Source organism: Papio anubis, chromosome 10, assembly GCF_008728515.1.
Source record: "Papio anubis isolate 15944 chromosome 10, Panubis1.0, whole genome shotgun sequence".
In the NCBI taxonomy this organism is placed as follows: Eukaryota; Metazoa; Chordata; class Mammalia; order Primates; family Cercopithecidae; genus Papio; species Papio anubis.
In genome coordinates, this window is record NC_044985.1 from 80,328,663 (window position 1) to 80,349,071 (window position 20,409).

Consider the following 20,409-nt stretch of genomic DNA (forward strand, 5'->3'; position numbering starts at 1 on the left):
TCATAGAGTGGCTGGACGCTGTGGCTCACATCTGTAATCCCAGCACTTTGTGGGGCTGAGGCGGGCGCATCACAAGGTCAGGAGTTCGAGACCAACCTGACCAACATGACGAAATCCCGTTTCGACTAAAAATACAAAAATTTTCCAGGCATGGTTGTGCGTGCCTGTAATCCTAGCTACTCAGGATGTGTTCGGAATTGGTGGGTTCTTGGTCTTGCTAACTTCAAGAATGAAGCCATAGACCCTCGCAGTGTTACAGTTCTTAAAGATGGTATGTCCGGAGTTTGTTCCTTCAGATGTCCAGATGTGTCCTGAGTTTCTTCCTTCTGGTGGGTTCATGGTCTCGCTGGCTTCAGGAGTGAAGCTGCAGACCTTCACAGTGTTACAGCTCTTAAAGGTGGCACGTCTGGAGTTGTTCGTTCCTCCTGGTGGGTTCATGGTCTCACTGGCTTCAGGAGTGAAACTGCAGACTTTCGCAGTGAGCATTACAGCTCATAAAGGCAGTGCAGACCCAAAGAGTGAGCAGCAGCAAGATTTATTGCCAATAGTGAAAGAACAAAGCTTCCACACCATAGAAAGGGACTCAAGTTGGTTCCCACTGCTGCCTTGGGCAGCCTGCTTTTATTCCCTTATCTGACCCCACCCACATCCTGCTGATTGGCCCATTTTACGGAGAGCTGATTGGCCCATTTTACAGAGAGCTGATTGGTCCATTTTGACAGGGTGCTGATTGGTGTGTTTACAAACCTTGAGCTAGACACAGAGTGCTGATTGGTGCATTTGCAATCCTTTAGCTGAACACAAAAGTTCTCCAAGTCCCCTCTAGATTAGCTAAACACAGAGTGCTGATTGGTGCATTTACAAACCTTTAGCTAGACAAAGAGTGCTGATTGGTGCATTTACAATCCTTTAGCTAGACACAAAAGTTCTCCAAGTCCCCACTAGATTAGCTGGACACAGAGCACTGATTGGTGTGTTTACAAACCTTGAGCTAGACACAGAGTACTGATTGCTGCATTTACAATCCTTGAGCTGGGCACAAAGTGCTGATTGGTGCATTTACAATCCTCCAGCTAGATATAAAAGTTCTCCAAGTCCCCACCAGATTAGCTAGATACAGAGTGCTGATTGGTGCATATACAATCCTCCAGCTAGACATAAAAGTTCTCCAAGTACCCACCCCACTCAGGAGCCCAGCTGGCTTTGCCTAGTGGTTCCTGCGCCAGGGCTGTGAGCACAGCTGCCCACCAGTCCCGTGCCGCGTGCCTGCACTCCTCCACCCTTGGGTGGTCGATGGGACTGGGTGCTGCAGAGCAGGGAGCGTTGGGGAGGCTGGGGCCGAGCAGGGGTTGGGGCTTGGGCATGGGTATGGCGGGCTGTAGGTCCCGAGTCCTGCCCCGTGGGGAGGCAGCAGCTGAGACCCAGCAAGAATTCCAGTGTGGCACAGGGGGGCCAGCAGTGCGGGGGGACCTGGCGCACCCCCTCGCAGCTGCTGACTGGGGTGCTAAGCCCCTCACTGCCCAGGGCTGGCAGCGCCAGCTGGCTGCTCCAAGTGTGGGTCCTGCTGAGCCCCCGCCCACCTGGAACTCACGCTGGCCCGCAAGGGCCATGGGCAGCCCCAGTTCCTGCCCACGCCACTCCTTCCACACCTCCCCACAAGCAGACTCTGCCTCGCAAGCCCAGAGAGGGGCTCCCACAGTGCAGCCGCAGGCTGAAGGGCTCCTCAAGTGGGGCCAGAGTGGATGCTGAGGCTGAGGAGGCACCCGAGAGCAAGTGAGGGCTGCTAGCACGTTGTCACTTCTCAAGGAGGCTGAGGCAGGAGAATCACTTGAACCCGAGAGGCAGAGGTTGCAGTGAGCTGAGATCACAACACTGCACTCCAGCCTGGGTGACAGAGCAAGACTCCGTCTAAAAAAAAATGTAAAAACCATAGAGCTATCAGATTGGTCATATCCACATTTAGAGGCAAGGAAACATGGAAGATATTGTCCATTTTACAGTTATAATTGTCATTTTAAAAATAAGATAATACTTTTTGGATCTGGCATAAATAGTTTCTTTTTTACTTTTGTTTCTTTAAAGGTAGACATAAATACATTAACTCATAACCTGCAGACTCTTGAAGAAGAGAATAAGCACCTGGCAGGTCAAATGGCTTCCCTAGAACTTCAGCAAGTCACTTCTGATTACCATGGGGTGGGTATAAAAAGGTCAGTCTAAATAGCAATTAATGACTAATGAGTTCAGAAATAACAACAACCAGAGGTCAGGAGATGGATTTTCTTTGTGTTTTCATAATTATTATAAATCTTGAATAATTCAGAATAAATAAAGCAGAGATTCTTACAGTATTCAAACAATAGCGAATTTGAGAAACCAAGAGTTTAAGGGATTTGTTAAACATTTGCCTTCACAAACAATCTGTGTTACTGAAAAGTACAAATATATCTAATGTTTTAAAATAGTTCCTCTTCCATAAATTATGAGGAAGAAACTTGTATTTTTTTCTCATCAGTTTCCTCCATTAGGCAATCAGTAATAAGTCTGATTTCTGAAGGCTGTTTGACAAGGTCAGTGCATTACAAATAAATAGTACAGTTCTTAAAACAACTTCTCCAGGCTGGGCATGGTGGCTCACATCTGTAATCCCAGCACTTTGGGAGGCCAAGGCAGGCGGATCACGAGGAAAGGAGATCGAGACCATCCTGGCTAAGCTAACACAGTGAAACCCTGTCTCTACTAAAAGTACAAAAAATTAGCCGGGCGTGGTGGCGGGCGCCTGTAGTCCCAGCTACTTGGGAGGCGGAGCTTGCAGTGAGCCGAGATCACACCACTGCACTCCAGCCTGGGAGACAGAGCGAGACTCCATCTCAAAAAAAAAAAAAAAATCTCCAAGTAAAGGGGATTTAAAAATATGGTCATTCCATTAAGTAGCTAATAATTTTCCTGTGTGCTTTCAAATACATGAAAAAGTATTACTTACTGCTTTTAAGCATGCAAATAATCTTTGAGAATTCCTGGAAGACCTCATTGTGAGTCTGTTTTAATCTGAGCTAAAGTCTTTCAAACTGTTATAAGCTGCTCATTACTTCAACTATGAAAAATTATACAGACTAAGTCTAAATCTTCTTATATGGTCATGGTTTTCAAGCCAGATTTCCTGCTTTTCAGTTTTGGCTGTGACCTCAGGTATGATCCTTAACCTCACTGAGCCTCAGTTTCTTAATCTATCAAAATGAGGATAATAATGCTATAACTGTGTGGATGTTTGAGGTTAAGTAAATTAATACAGAACATGTGGCAGATAGCTAACATTTATTGAATTCTTAGTATCTGAACTGTGTCAGAGAAAAAAAAAATTACATATAAGTGCCTATTGGAATGACAAGATCCGTTAGCTGTAATCCCTGATACTATTTCAGACCAACCCCCTCTCTCCACAGAATTAAAGATTCAGCCATCTCCATTGCTGGTTGGCAAGACTCAGCTGGGTTCCTTTGGAAGACCACATTCTCAATCTGACTGATTCTTTCCTGAATCCATTGCCAGTGAGCAGGCCTAGCCTTACCCTATTAATGACTTTGACAGATCTTGCCAGTGATTTGGTCAGTGTTGATTTTTGCCTGTCTACCACGTCTTGATTACAGTTTCCCAGTGATGACTCATAGATAACGCAGTTCTAGCTTGCAGTTCTGTCTCCACCCAGAAGTGTCTCTGACCATGCCTGCCGGGAAATGCTTCAGTTGGCTATATGAGTTTGAGGAATGAGCTAGGGATTTCAGGATTTGTTTTTGAATCTTAGCAGTATCATTAAATCTATTGTCGTTCAATACTGGCAGTGTATTTTTGTTCTTTGAGAGTTAAAACTTGAAATTCTTTATAAAAGGTGCCTTCTGGTCTAACCCCTCATTGATTTTTGGAGATACACATAAGACTGTGTGTTGTGTGTGTAACATCACAAACTTGAATTCAGATAGATCTGGTTTCAACCTCCATTTACTGTGTGACCTGGGCAGGTTCTTAACCTCTCATGGCCTGCAATGCCAAGAGGATCTTTCCTAGTGTAGGTATCCCACAGTACACTCTGCACACACATATCAGAATAATTACTACATTGATTAGAAATTGACCTGTTTATGCATCTGCCCTCATTCTCTTCTAATGCAAGAACAGTATTCATCTTTATATTCTCTTGCCTAGCATAATGCCTAATACATAATAGGTGCTTTAAAAACATTGATTGACTGGAATACAAAGAAGGTCATGTCTGTTTTGCCAGGCAGTAAGGATTAATGTCATATTGCAATAATATTATTCTCTCTGCTTTTTCTTTCATATTTCGTAATTTCAGGGTTTTTTTTTTTTTTTTTTTTTTTTTTTTTTTTGCCATTTTAGCCTGTAGTGATAGTGCAATTTAATTCCATTACCACTGGCAGTCATGCAGGGACCCACAGTAAGAAAAGATCCAAATGTAGGAAGGTTACTATGCCTGAGTTCAGTTTGAATGATTTTCCTCCCCACTTCTCTTTTGGGGTTTAAACATATATTTTAAAATTGTAGCACCAGACAGAAACATAATTCCCTATACAACTGGGACTTTAAAGACTTGAAATTAGAAGATGAACTAAAATGTATTATTTCTTAAAACCAAGATGACATTGTCAGTGTACACTCATGCAGATGTCAAAGTTGGTTTGATTTTCTGGGGCTCATGTCATACTGTTGTTAAATATTTTGAATAAAAAATTCAAAATAATCAAAAAGTTTAAAAAATGCTTACAATCTGCTTATAAAATAGCTTTACCAAGATGCCAGTATCCTACTGGTTTTGTGTATTCTTCTGACAGCTTCTGCTAACTTGTACAGCTCACGTGGATTTAAAAATGATTTTAGAAATAATTTGGTGGCTTACTGTTGATCTTTGACAACCTATCTTTCATCTTAAGGTAATTCTTCCTGTTTTTACTTTCTGCTTTTCCAAAGAGTGCTTTGTGTTTCTGAGTTAGAATTCATATTCTAATGCTTGGTATTTTTCTCTGTATGATGTTTCTCAAATGATTCCCCAGTTTCTGTTTTGCTCTATATGCTAATCATGTTTATAGTATATTACCAAGAGTATTTAAGCAAAAGTTAATTTCAGTTCAGTCTTCTACAACTCAGAACCTGAGATATTCACTTATTTAAGTGGTTTCTAATTTCTGGTCTCCTGTACAGGTACAGGGTCTATTTAATCTGTAAACAGTAATTTAAGTAACTGCCTTAACATCCACTTTCCCTTAGCAACTTGGAACAATTTTTCTATGTGTGTCATAATATTTAAATAAGTGAACCTTTGTCAGATAATACCACATTTTGATTTTGCTCAATTTTCATTTAGTACATTAGCACTCTTTGGTGGCATAATGGGAAAATTATTATTTTAAAAGTATATTTAAAAGATTAATGGAAGTTCTTCATGCCTTTGCCTGAAAGAGGGAATTGTATTGATGGGGAAAAAGCGCCATTGTTTTTTAAATTTCTGGTCACCTTTTATAGAAGACCCAGATAATTTAAGTTATTCTTTAAAAAAAAAAAACCTTTCTCCATTTCAAGAAGATAGTTATTTTTGAGTGTTTAGTATTTGTTAGAGCTAGCATATTTTAGGTTAACTCTAGTTCTTGTTTTTTTATATGTTCTTACCTATGCTTTACAGCACACTGAGACATCTTAATTTGTAGAAGTTTGAATCGAATTTTAAATAATTAAGCTTTTATTGTTATTGTAGCTTTGCTTTTGTGGTATTATTGATCATCCTTACAGTTTATTTGCTGCTGAAAACTTGGTCAACATAATCCTAAATTGTAATGTTACATTCATGGAATGATTTTGCATCATAGTTCCCAAAATAGATAATATTTTGGCAAAGAGGACTGTGTTTTCCACAGATAGAAAATTAATTGATGATGAGCTGATTTTGTGATAATATATTTATGGTCACCAGTTTCCTGTTTATTGATAGGAGTCTACATTTTCCTCAGGTTATTTTGAAACCAATACTCTACTGGTCTAAATGCTTTTTAAAACATATTTTCCTTTGCCTTACTGGGAGCAACACAGTAATTTTTAAAACTTTTAAAAACTGAATTATGAATATGTATAATAATGTATGAAATAAATATTCTGACAGGACAAATACTTGGTCTAATAGTTAATAACCCACCAAAGCCTAATATTGGGTATAAGTTTTTATGTTAAAGGTGTATGATTTTAGGGTAGATGGTATACAAGAGCTAATTCTTTATGGCTTTTCCATTGATGTTTATCAAGTGTTGAATGTCAACAATGAAAATTCTTCTAGCCAAGGCAACTACTAAGGAGAAAACAATGCTCCAGACACTATAACTTTTTTTTTTTTTTTTTAAAGGAGTTGGGGGTCTTGCTGTGTCTTCCAGGCTGGAGTGCAATAGCACCATCATGGCTCACTGTAGCCTCCACCAGCTGGGTTCAAGCAATTCTCCCTCCTCAAACTCTCAAGTAACTAGGACTAAGGCATGCACCACTGTGCCCAGCTAATTTTTTAATGTTTTGTAGAGACAGGGTCTTACTATGTTGACTAGACTGGTCTTGAATTCCTGGCCTCAAGTGATGCTCCCACCTCAGCCACCTAAAGTGCTGGGATTACAGGTGTGAGCCACTGTGCCCAGCTTAGTGTGCCTTCTCATAGAAAATATTTTGAACAGAGGAAAATGAGTTACAGATTATAGTAATCTAGTTTGGAATGTGTTTTTGCTTTTATTTAGAAGCATGTGTGGTAGGTTCACACACTTAAAGGATATTACAAAGTGGTGACTAAAGAATAGCTGTAATCATGTTGGAGGTAGTGAGGAATATCTCTTATGTAAATTAATACATGGGTTTTATCTTTATCAGCTTACCTAAAATTGAACATGAAACAAAAGTCTAAAATTGTTTGTCTTAAAATGCCTAAAAGGCACTCTGTTATTCACAAAATAAGCAAATATAAACCAGAAATAGTGAATGATGTCAATATAAGATACTTAACAACATTAATAAGACTTTGAACTTAAGATTTACAGCAAATGATCCATAGTGCAGCTAGTTAGCTTATGAGTGATTAAGAGTTTGTGTCTTCAGTCACATTTGCTTTGTGTGCATTATCTCCACATTTGGTTTATGAAGGTGATTTTGACATATGGCAATATTTCCTGTTATTAAGATATAGCACTGGCATTGATTGTGAAGAGTGAAAATTTCCATGTTCAATCACTTAATGGTGCCCCTTATATAAAGAAAGTACCAATATGGCCCCAAATTTAAATTTTGTACTTATTTTTTCTGATATAGTCTGAGAACAACAGGATATGAAAAAATAACTGTCATTATTAAAGGCTGTCTGAATAATGAAAATATGTAATTTCGTGAAATATGGAACCTTTGATAATGTTTGCCCCAGATAATACTGTGTTGAGTATTTGATCAAACAATGAGTTTGAGTCTCCAGTAAACATTTATTTTGTTTCTGAGATTTTTCTAAACTGCTTTTTACCATAGTAAGTGAGGTGCCTTCTGCTGTCAGTGGTCCTGGTCACTTGCAGCTGCTGTTTCTGTAAAGAACTGTGTAATGCTCCACAGACTACCTGCAGTCACTGATACAGCCACACCACATCCGTGTTGGGTCACAACTACAAAGGAGTAACTGACATAACAAAAAAAGAGTTAATATACAAAACCAACCAACTCTGGTACTCTTAAGGCTTCATGCTTTTATTAGCAGTCTTCTGTACATGTTGCATATTAGCCCTGTGATCAACTATGTAGGGAAAGACTAAAAGCAGCAGTAGCAAATAGATAGGAATCTTGATCTTATGATGATAGAAATGGTAAGGATGTAAATACGTGTTTAAAAATGAAAATGGTTATTCTTTTCTATGCTTAGAGATTCTGATGTCTGTGTTTGCCTTATCAGCTTGCCCAACAGAAGGTGGAAAAAATCTTGGGAAAAATTACTGAAAGTAAAAATAAACTGGCCTATGAAAAGGGAAAACTCCAGGTATGAGATTTATTTTCTGATTTTTCTTGTCTGAATTTTAAAAATACCAATTATCAAATTAAATATTGCTAGATTTTGAGAATACCTAGCTCTGTCATTTACTAAGTCTGTAGTCTCTGGACATCCCTAAGTTTGTGGCCTCATCGATAGCCAGGTGACTTCTATTTACATTCCGTAGTTGCTGAAACCTAAAATTGTGAAGCCAAAACCCATTCTGTGACTACTTGAAGCTTTATTGTAATCATTTTATGTGTGGTCATTCCCTGAGAATGTAGAAAGCCTATACCTCTTTTTGCTGAATTTTTTAAACACATTTCTAAAAAGAAAAAAACCTGGAAACAGACTCAGAGGCAATTGAGTGAATGTGATGATACTGTTCTTTTGCTGCCTGCGGGTTTTGTCCCTATGGTACCCCAGAGCAGGAAGCCTGAAACTGATATAGGTAAGCTTTGACTTAAACTAACTCCAGTGGAAACACTGAAATCCAAATCAGTGGTGCTAAGTCTTAGCTATACATTAGAATCACTGGGCAGTTTTTAAAATTCCTCATGCTGGGAAGTGTATAATATCTGCCACTTACTTTGAAATGCAGCATAGAAAAAATAGGTTGATGGATGGAGAGAGGAAATGATAAATGGATAGATATGTGATAAGCAAATAAAAGAATATTAATGGTAGAATTTGGATGGGATGGTTGGTGTATGCATGTTCACAGTAAAATTCTTTCCATTTTTCTATACGTTTAAAACATTTTATAAAATGTTGAGGGAGGCTGTGCATGGTGGTTCATGCCTGTTTCCAACACTTTGGGAGGCTGAGGCAGGAGAATGGCTCGAGGCCAGGAGTTTGAGACCAGCCTGGGCAATATAGCAAGACCCTATCTCTACAAAAAAATAAATAAAAATTAGGCAAGCATGATGGCAAGTGCCTGTAATCCCAGCTACTTGGGAGGCTCGGGTGGAAGCCCCAAGTGGGAGGATCACTTGAGCCCAGGATTTGGAGGCTATGGTGAGTTATGATCATGCCGTTGCACTCCTGCCTAGGTAATAAAGTGAGACCCTGTCTCTAGAAAAAAAGTAGGGGGGAAATTCCCATGACTAGAATTGCACCCCAGAGCAATTAAATCAAAATCTCAGGGGATAGTTCCTCGACTAAAGTGCTGTGTGTGTGTGTGTGTGTGTGTGTGTGTGTGTGTGTGTTTGTGTGATGAGGTCTCGCTCTGTGATCCAGGCTGGAGCGCAATGGTGCAATATCTGGGCTTGCTGCAGCCTCTGCCTTCTGGGCTCGAATGTTCCTCCTACCTCAGTCACCCAAGGAGCTGGGATTCAGGTGTGCAGCACCATACCCAGCTAAGTTTTTTCGTATTTTTGGTTTGTCCATGGAGATAGGGTTTCTCCATGTAGCCCAGGCTGGTCTCGAACTCCTGAGCTCAAGCAATCTGCCTGCTTTGGCCACCAAAAGTGGTGTGATTACAAGTGACTTCAGTACTTTTTAAAGCTCCTCAGATGATTCCAATGTTGCAACCATAGTTGAGGCCCGCTGGACTAAATAGTATGAAGTGAAGCCCAGTTAGGCTTGGCAACTGTCTTAGTCTGTTTTCTGTTGCTATAACAGAATATCTGAGATTGGGTAATTTGTAAATTAAAGAAGTTTATTTGGCTCATGATTCTGGAGGCTGGGAAGTCCAGGATCGTACAGCCTATCTGTGAACACCTCATGCTGCCTCATGTCATGGCAGAAAGCAGACAGGAGAGTGGGTGTTTGCAAAGAGACCAAACACAAGAGGCAGCCTCACTTTATAACAACCCAAGAGCAAGAACTTACTCACCCCTGTGAAACTGCATTAACCCTTCATGAGAGCAGATCCCTCATTACCCAAATACCTCTTAGAGATCCCACTACCTCTCAACATTTAATTATATCAGCAGTTAAATTGCAGCATGAGTTTTGGCAGGGTCAAACCACATCCAGATCATAGCAGCAACTATGGAGCTTATTTGATAAGTAATCTCACTAGAGGTTTGCCAAACACATCAGCATTAACCTCATCCTCATCTACTCAAAGGGTTTACCATAGGGTTAGCAGACAGGATGGGGCCCAGAAATAGCAGGCCAAAAGGTAGTTGATAAGCCATGCTTGTGGAACAATATATTACTAGAACAATAAAAAGAACTGCAATAAAAAGAACTACTAGAACACCTATTAATATTAATATTTTCCAGAGGTCGCGATGCATTTAAATATTATCTACATTTGTGTGACTGTGGAAAGGTCTTACTTTTCTTGAGTTTCATCTTACTCATCTATAAAATGAGGAGGATAAGTACACCTCTCTTATCTACTTCTCATTGGGAAAAATAGGCTCCATTACAGGCAGGGTATATACATCTTTACAGGCATAAAATAACTTTCCCCTTTGTGAAATGAATGATCTCATTAGAGGCTATGACCCATGACTTTAACCTTCTTTTAGCTTTTCCAAGAAAAATGAAATACATTATTAAATATATAAGACAAATCCCAGGCCCTCATGACAGACTTAAAGCCAAATTTTGACTGGGAATGAAATATATTTTATAATTTATGAATGGGTCTAATGTTATCTGTCTGACCTTTTAAACCTCAACCATGCAATTTTAGAAATTATCCAGATTCTGTGTAATCATAAGGGAAATAACGTGCCTTTTGGTGTTCATATTCCTATAATAAGAGTTTAAGATTTTTGATAGTCTTCGAAGAAACACTTTTTGAACTATTGTGAACTATTGATTCATTGGTATTTTTATGTCAGGTCTTGGACTGCTGCATTCCAAAAGCACTGACTTCATCAGCTCTAGGGAAAGTGCTCTTGGAGCACATAACTCTTACAAGACCATTTAAAGGAAGAGCTGTATACTAAACTTAGTCAAAACAGTAGTCTTCTGTGTGTTCTCGCTCAACTGGATTAGAATGGATTGAAAATATACATAGGAATTGTATTTGGTAAAAGATTACATTTTCAGAATCAGCTTGTTAATGAATGATATAAATACTGGATTTTGTGTGTTAATTTAGACTGTATTGGAAACTGCTGCCTCATGTTCAAACATGGTTTGAACTTCCTTTTCAGTGCTGTACAGTATTCTATTATGTAAATATGCCACAATGTATTTATTCTTCTGTTGATGGATAATCAGCTAGTTTCTAATTGCTTGCAAACAGTAACAATGATGATATGATGAATTTTTGTACTAGTCTCCTTATATACAGAAGATTCTCTCAGCTAAATATAATTCTTAGGAGTAGAATTCCTGGGTTTTAGGATGTGCATATCCTGAATTTTACTAGATTTTGTCATATTTCCCCTTACTAAAAGTAGTTAAGCCAGTTTTAAAAATCAGTATTTTTTTTTATTATACTTGAAGTTCTAGGGTACATGTGCACAACCTGCAGGTTTGTAACATAGGTATACATGTGCCATGTTGGTTTGCTGCACCCATTAACTCATCATTTACATTAGGTATTTCTCCTAATTCCATCCCTCCCCCTGCACCCCACCCCACGACAGGCCCCGGGGTGCCATGTTCCCTGCCCTGTGTCCAAGTGTTCACATTGTTCAGTTCCCACCTATGAGTGAGAACGTTGGGTGTTTGATTTTCTGTCCTTGCGATAGTTTGCTCAGAATGATGGTTTCCAGTTGCATCCATGTCCCTGCAAAGGACATGAACTCATCATTTTTTATGGCTGCATAGTATTCCATGGCATATATCTGCCACATTTTCTTAATCCAGTCCATCATCTATGAACATTTGGGTTGGTTCCAAGTCTTTGCTATTGTAAATAGTGCTGCAATAAACATACGTGTGCATGTGTCTTTATAGTAGCATAATTTATAATCTTTTGGGTATATACCCAGTAATGGGATGGCTGGGGCAAATGGTATTTTTAGTTCTAGATCCTTGAGGAATCACCACATTGTCTTCCACAATGGTTGAACTAGTTTACACTTCCACCAACAGTGTAAAAGCATTTCTGTTCCTCTACATCCTCTCCAGCATCTGCTGTTTCCTGACTTTTTAATGATGGCCATTTTAACTGGTGTGAGATGGTATGTCATTGTGGTTTTGATTTGCATTTCTCTGATCAGTGATGATGAACATTTTTTCATGTGTCTGTTGGCTGCATACATGTCTTATTTTGAGAAGTGTCTGTTCATATCCTTTCCCACTTTTTTTTTTTTTGAGACGGAGTCTCCCTCTGTCACCCAGGCTGGAGTGCAGTGGCCAGATCTCAGCTCACTGCAAGCTCTGCCTCCCGGGTTTACGCCATTCTCCTGCCTCAGCCTCCCGAGTAGCTGGGACTATAGGCGCCCACCACCTCGCCCAGCTAGTTTTTTGCATTTTTTAGTAGAGACGGGGTTTCACCGGGTTAGCCAGGATGGTCTTGATCTCCTGACCTCATGATCCGCCCGTCTCAGCCCTCCAAAGTGCTGGGATTACAGGCTTGAGCCACCGCGCCTGGCCCCTTTCCCACTTTTTGATGGGGTTTTTTTTTTCTTGTAAATTTGTTGAAGTTCTTTGTAGATTCTGGATATTAGCCCTTTGTCAGATGGGTAGATTGCAAAAATTTTCTCCCATTCTGTAGGTTGCTTGTTCACTCTGATAGTTTCTTTTGCTGTGCAGAAGCCCTTTAGTTTAATTAGATCCCATTTGTCAATTTTGGCTTTTGTTGCCATTGCTTTTGGTGTTTTAGTCATGAAGTCCTTGCCCATGCCTGTGTCCTGAATGGTATTGCCTAGGTTTTCTTTAAGGGTTTTTATGGTTTTAGGTCTAACATTTAAGTCTTTAATCCATCTTGAATTAATTTTTATATAAGGTGTAAGGAAGTTTCCGCTTTCTACGTATGGCTAGTCAGTTTTCCCAGCACCATTTATTAAATAGGGAATTCTTTCCGTGTTTCTTGTTTTTGTCAGGTTTGTCAAAGATCAGATGGTTGTAAATGTATGTTGTTATTTCTGAGGGCTCTGTTCTGTTTCATTGGTCTATATCTCTGTTTTGGTACCAGTACCATGCTGTTTTGGTTACTGTAGCCTTGTAGTATAGTTTGAAGTCAGGTAGCATGATGCCTCCAGCTTTGTTCTTTTGGCTTAGGATTTTGCAATGTGGGCTCCTTTTTGGTTTCATATGAACTTTAAAGTAGTTTTTTCCAATTCCGTGAAGAAAGTCATTGGTAGCTTGATGGGGATGGCACTGAATCTATGAATTACCTTGGGCAGTATGGCCATATGGCAGTATGGAAGAACAAATGTTCTTCCACTTGTTTGTGTCCTCTTTTATTGCATTGAGCAGTGGTTTGCAGTTCTCCTTGAAGAGGTCCTTCACATCCCTTGTAAGTTGGATTCCTAGGTATTTTATTCTCTTTGTAGCAGTTGTGAATGGGAGTTCACTCATGATTTGGCTGTTTGTCTGTTATTAGTGTATAGGAATGCTTGTGATTTTTGCACTTTGATTTTGTATCCTGAGACTTTACTGAAGTTGCTTATCAGCTTAAGGAGATTTTGGGCTGACACAATGGGGTTTTCTAAATATACAATCATGTCATCGGCAAACAGGGACAATTTGACCTCCTCTTTTCCTAATTGAATAGCCTTTATTTCTTTCTTTTGCCTGATTGCCCTGGCTAGAACTTATAGTTGAATACAGTTGAACTTACTATGTTGAATAGGAGTGGTGAGAGAGGGTGTCCCTGTCTTGTGCCAATTTCAAAGGGAATGCTTCCAGTTTTTGCCCATTCAGCATGATATTGGCTGTGGGTTTTTCATAAATAGCTCTTATTATTTTGAGATAACGTTCCATCAGTACCTAGCTTATTGAGAGTTTTTAGCATGAAGGGTTGTTGAATTTTGATGAGAGCCTTGTCTGCATCTATTGAGATAATCATGTGATTTTTTTGTTGGTTCTGTTTATGTGATGGATTAAGTTTATTGATTTGTGTATGTTGAACCAGCCTTGCATCCCAGGGATGAAGCCAACTTGATTGTGGTGGATAAGCTTTTTGATGTGCTGCTGGATTCAGTTTGCCAGTATTTTATTGGCAATATACTGGATTCCTTCTTTTTCTATATTTTGGATTAGATTCAGAAGGAACGGTACCAGCTCGTCTTTGTTTGCCAGTATTTTATTGAGGATTTTCACATCAATGTTCATCAGGGATATTGGTCTAAAATTCTCTTTTTTTATTGTGTCTCTGACAGGCTTTAGTATCAGGATGATGCTGGCCGTATAAAATGAGTTAGGTCGGATTCCCTCTTTTTCTCTTGATTGCGATAGTTTCAGAAGGAATGGTATGAGCTCCTCTTTGTACCTCTGGTAGAATTCGGCTGTGAATCCGTCTGGTCCGGACTTTTTCTGGTTGGGAAGCTATTAATGATTGTCTCAATTTCAGAGCCTGTTATTGGTCTATTCGGATATTCAACTTCTTCCTGGTTTAGTCTTGGGAGAGTGTTTGTGTCCACGAATTTATCCATTTCTTCTAGATTTTCTGGTTTATTTGTGTAGAGGTGTTTATAGTATTCTCTGATGGTAGTTTGTATTTCTGTGGGATTGGTGGTGATATCCCCTTTATCATTTTTTTATTGTGTCTATTTGATTCTTCTCTCTTTTCTTCTTTATTTGTCTTGCTAGTGGTCTATCAATTTTGTTGATCTTTTCAAAAAAACCAGCTCCTGGATTCATTGATTTTTTTGAAGGGTTTTTTGTGTCTCTGTCTCCTTCAGTTCTGCTCTAATCTTAGTTAGATTTTGAATTTGTTTGCTCTTGCTTCTCTAGTTCTTTTAATTGTGATGTTAGGATGTTGATTTTAGATCTTTCCTGCTTTCTCTTGTGGGCATTTAGTGCTATAAATTTCCCTCTACACACTGTTTTAAATGTGTCCCAGAGATTCTGGTATGTTGTGTCTTTGTTCTCATTGGTTTCAAAGAGCATCTTTATTTCTGCCTTAATTTTGTTATGTACCCAGTAGTCATTCAGGGGCAGCAGGTTGTTCAGTTTCCATGTAATTGTGTGGTTTTGAGTGAGTTTCTTAATGCTAAGTGCTAATTTGATTATACTGTCGTCAGAGAGACAGTTTGTTGTGATTTCTGTTCTTTTACATTTGCTGAGGAGTGCTTTACTTCCAACTATGTGGTCAATTTTGGAATAAGCGCGATGTGGTGCTGAGAAGAATGTATATTCTGTTGATTTGGCGTGGAGAGTTCTGTAGATGCCTATTAAGTCTGCGTGGTGCAAAGCTGAGTTCAAGTCCTGGATATCCTGGTTAACCTTCTGTGTCACTAATCTGTTGAATATCAACAGTAGGGGGTTAAAGTCTCCCACTATTATTGAGTGGGAGTCTAAGTCTCTTTATAGGTCTCTAAGAACTTGCTTTATGAATCTGGGTGCTTCTGTATTGGGTGCATATATATTTAGGACAGTTAGCTCTTCTTGTTGAATTGATCCCTTTACCATTATGTAATGGCCTTCTTTGTCTCTTTTGATCTTTGTTGGTTTAAAATTTGTTTTATCAGAGACTAGGATTGCAACCCCCGCTTTTTCTTATTTTCCATTTGCTTGGTAGATCTTCCTCCATCCCTTTATTTTGAGTCTGTGTGTGTCTCTGAACGTGAGGTGGGTCTCCTGAATACAACACACTGATGGGTCTTGATTCTTTATCCGATTTGCCAATCTGTGTCTTTTAATTGGGGCATTTAGCCCATTTACATTTAAGGTTAATGTTGTTATGTGTGAATTTGATCCTGTCATTATGACATTAGCTGGTTATTTTGCCCATTAGTTGATGCAGTTTCTTCATAGCATTGATGGTCTTTACAATTTGGCATGTTTTCCTTCAGGAGCTCTTGTAGGGCAGGCCTGGTGGTGACAAAATCTCTCAGCATTTGCTTGTCTGTAAAGGATTTTATTTCTCCTTCGCTTATGAAGCTTATTTTGGCTGGATATGAAATTCTGTACTGAAAATTCTTTTCTTTAAGAATGTTGAGTATTGGCCTCCACTCTCTTCTGGCTTGTAGAGTTTCTCCAAGAGATCTGCTGTTAGTCTGATGGGCTTTCCTTTGTGGGTAACCCGACCTTTCTCTCTGACTGCCCTTAACATTTTTTCCTTCATTTCAACCTTGGTGAATCTGACAATTATGCGTCTTGGGGTTGCTCTTCTCGAGGAGTATCTTTGTGGTGGTCTCTGTATATCCTGAATTTGAATGTTGGCCTGTCTTGCTAGGTTGGGGAAGTTCTCTTGGATAATATCCTGAAGAGTGTTTTCCATCTTGGTTCCATTCTCCCTGTCACTTTCAGGTACACCAATCAAACGTAGATTTGGTCTTTTACGTAGTCCCATATTTCTTGGAGGCTTTGTTCATTTCTTTTTACTCTTTTTTCTCTAAACTTCTCTTCTCACTTTATTTCACTAATTTTTCTTCAATCACTGATACCCTTTCTTCCACTTGATGGAATCGGCTATTGAAGCTTGTGCCTGTGTCACATAGTTCTCATGTCATGGTTTTCAGCTCCATCAGGTCATTTGGTCTTCTCTACGCTTTTTTCTAGTTAGCCATTTGTCTAATTTTTTTTCAAGGTTTTTAGCTTCTTTGTGATGGGTTCGAGCATCCTCCTTTAGCTCAGAGAAGTTTGCTATTACCGACCTTCTGAAGCCTACTTCTGTCAGGTCGTCAAAGTCATTCTCTGTCCAGGTTTATTCCATTGCTGGCGAGGAGCTGTGATCCTTTGGAGTAGAAGAGGCACTCTGGTTTTTAGAATTTTCAGCTTTTCTGCTCTGGTTTCTTCCCGTCTTTGTGGTTTTATCTACCTTTGATCTTTGATGTTGGTGACCTACAGATGGAGTTTTCGTGTGGATGCCTTTTTGTTGATGTTGATTCTATTCCTTTCTGTTTGTTAGTTTTCCTTCTAACAGTCAGGTCCCTCAGCTGCAGGTCTGTTGGAGTTTGTTGGAGGTCCACTGCAGACCCTGTTTGCCTGGGTATCACCAGCGGAGGCTGCAGAACAGAAAATATTGCTGCCTGATCCTTCCTCTGGAAGTTTCATCTCAGAGAGACACCCGCCTGTATGAGGTGTCAGTTGCTACTGGGAGGTGTCTCCCAGTTAGACCACATGGGGGTCAGGGACCCACTTGAGGAGGCAGTCTGTCCATTCTCCGAGCTCAAACACCATGGATGGAGAACCACTGCTGTCTTCAGAGCTGTCAGACAGGGACGTTCAAGTCTACAGAAGTTTCTGCTGCCTTTTGTTCAGCTATGCCCTGCCCCCAGAGGTGCAGTCTACAGAGGCAGCAGATCTTGCTGAGCTGTGGTGGGCTCCACCCAGTTTGAGCTTCCCCGACTGCTTTGTTTACCTACTCAAGCCTCAGCAATGGCGGACGCCCCTCCTGCTGCCAGGCTGCTGCCTCACAGATCGTTCTCAGAGTTCCGCACTAGTAGTGAGCAAGGCTCTGTGGGCGTGGGACCCGCCGAGCCAGGTGCAGGACATAATCTCCTGTTGTGCCATTTGCTAAGACTGTTGGAAAAGCACAGAATTTGGGCAGGAGTGTCCCGTTTTTCCAGGTACTGTCTGTCAAGGCTTCCCTTGGATAGAAAAGGGAAATCTCCCCAACCCCTGTGCTTCCCAGGTGAGGCGATGCCCTGCCCTGCTTCAGCTCACCCTCCGTGGGCTGCACCCACTGTCCAACCAGTGCCAGTGAGATGAACCAAGTATCTCAATGGGAAATGCAGAAATCACCTGTCTTCTGTGTCAGGCACGCTGGGAGCTCCAGCCTGGAGCTGTTCCTATTCGACCCTCTTGCAACAGAATAGCCTAAAATCAGTATATTTAAGATGGCATGCTAAATAGGTGCATTGGAGTTACATGTGTTAACATGGATGAATCTCATAAAACAATACTATATACTGTTTAGGGATACATTTATTTTTTAAAGAATAGGAATGATACATTCAGCAAAATAGTTAACCGTAGGATAGAAGGAGATTTGGTGGGATAGGCTACACAGAAGCTTTCAATTTTAATGGTAATATATTTTTTAAGTTCAGTGGTGGATAGATGGGATGATGGCATATATGTCTGAATGATTTCCAGCACTTTTTAAACTGTTTTTAAACATTTGTCAGTTTGAGTTCTTTGGCTTCACTCTAATTTACCATTGGCCCTACCACTTAACCACTGGGATTTCAACATTGTGTTAGCTGCCTGGCTCCTATAAGCCACTGCATTTGTGACCTTAATTTAGAAGTTAGGTAAGTGCTTGGTTTACTTTGTTTTTTTACAGTTAATTTATTGTTGAACTATAGCATATATACTGAAAAGTACACAGGGCACAGCCTGATGAATTTTTTATAAAGTAAATATAGCAATGTGATCAGCACTCAGATCAAGAAACAGAACATCCCCAACACCCAGTACCCTCTTCCAGTAACTGTCACCCACAAGGCCAGTTAACCATCCTGATTTCTAACACCCCATTCAAATTTTAACAGTTGCTGAAAATGTCCAGTAGCTACAGTGAAATAGATGTTTGCACTCTACAGATAGGAAACAAGATATTGAGAGATGGAACAGTTGATTTAAATAAAATTTTGGATGAAAATTTTCCTTATTTAGGGGTAGGTTCAGTAACATTAATTGTGTGTGAAGCGTTCGGGGATAAGAGGAAGCAAATGTGGAAAAATGCATAATTTGGAGATTTATGAGTATATATTAAATGATTTTGTCCTCCAAAATGGTAATTTTCTTTAAAGAGAGACTTGTGAGTATTGTCTTTGTGAATTAGTTTTAAGATATAATTCAACATGTAAGAATTCCATCAACTTTTGTCATTTTGTGTCAGTGAAACACAAGACTCTATGCCTGTTTCCCCCCCCTCCATTCTTCTGGTCTGATATGTCTGCTTCTTGTACATTGACAGTTCTAATTATACACATTCAGAAGGGTTTTGAATGCCAGGTACCACAATTCAAATATATTAGTCACAAATTTTTGAATTATATTAGCCACAAAATTCATGAGTCATGTCCATTTGGAGGCCGATAAGTACTAGAAACCAAATGAGTTATCTCAGCACATTTAAATGGCTACAGAGTCTACATTATTTTTTGCATGATTAAACTTGGGATTGCTTTTTGCAAGTTTTAAGGATTCTCTGGAATTTTTTTTTTTTTTTTTTTTTTTAACAACTTGACCTTTTTTCCCCCTTCTGGAATATATAAATATGTGTAAATATATATGTTTAAATGTCTTTTTTTTTCATTTTTTTCTTATTTTTGTTTTTCCTCTAGATAAAAGTTAAACAGCTAGAAGAACAAGTACAGTCTTTTACTGACACCAGCTTACAGAATGATCATCTACGCAAGATGAATAAGTCTCTACAGACTAAATATGCTCAGGTGTGATTAATATCTACAAAAGCGGATTGCTGCTATATTTCATTTTTAAGAAATTGTTTGATGTCTTTTTCCCCACTTTACCATAGAATCCCAGAAAGATAAATATCCTGGCACTTGACTCAATTTAACGAACTTTTTTTCAAGCACCTAGTACATACAAGGTTCTGGTAAGCCTCAGAAATTGTATAGATACCTGAAGCAGGATTGAGACATTCAACTTGCTTATTATAGTTAGGAAATGTACTCCATAAACTTTATTACGAATAGAAAGTTATGCTTTTCAGAAAAATAGATTGTATTACTGAACATTCATAGGGAGCATGATTATGAGTAGAAGCAGTGAGAAATGCTTTCATAAAGGCAGTGCTTTTTGAACTTGAGCCTTACATATTTTGGCAGTTGTGAGGAACAAGTATCCTTGTTTTTTTGAATTAAAGGCAAACTCAGAACTCAGTGCCAAGAGGGTACACCTGCAACAAGCAGATGCTCATCTGAGAGAGGTATTGGTAATGAAAGTGCTTACTTGTCAGCATGGTGGCTCTTGAGGCTAAAAGCCTTTCATAGGTCACATAATATTTTAACAAATGAATAGAAAAAGTTAAGCAAGATAACAAAAACATTTAGTGAAGAACATACCTCAGGAAGGTGTTACCAGAAGAAAGTGACTCATTTCAATTATTTACAAATTTAGCATGCATATCATTAGGTTATTTTTAAAATTGTTAACTCTTAATAAAAGCATATTAACTTCTGTGTCTATGATATTTGTGTATCTATACTCCTGGTAACCAAGGAACTAAAATATGTTTTCAAATGGAATACTCATAGGGTTCTAACCACTTGACTCTGCTGATGAGTGATGAGGTCACAGAGTTGTTAAAGGGCCTCATTAGATGCGCTCTCTAACAGGGGCTCACTGACAGGGAAGTTGGCGTAAGG

General features: G+C 39.4%; 1 protein-coding gene across 13 annotated transcripts in view; it reads left to right on the forward strand.

Annotated features, from left to right (window-relative positions):
• The window catches only part of CCDC150 (coiled-coil domain containing 150), a 139,901-nt gene that overhangs the window by 54,060 nt on the left and 65,432 nt on the right, over nucleotides 1-20,409 (forward strand). For 11 of the 13 annotated variants that reach the window (XR_001893503.3, XM_009182671.4, XM_009182676.4 and 8 more), the window contains 3 exons: nucleotides 2,083-2,196; nucleotides 7,967-8,050; nucleotides 19,363-19,470. Coding sequence is in view for 12 of the 13 variants with exons in the window: in XM_009182671.4 (XP_009180935.2) it covers nucleotides 2,083-2,196; nucleotides 7,967-8,050; nucleotides 19,363-19,470 (306 nt within the window). In the remaining variant the exon portion in view is untranslated. Of the gene's footprint in view, nucleotides 1-2,082; nucleotides 2,197-7,966; nucleotides 8,051-19,357; nucleotides 19,471-20,409 lie in introns of those variants that run through there. The other 2 variants (XM_009182675.3, XM_021923828.1) reach the window with 2 other exon arrangements.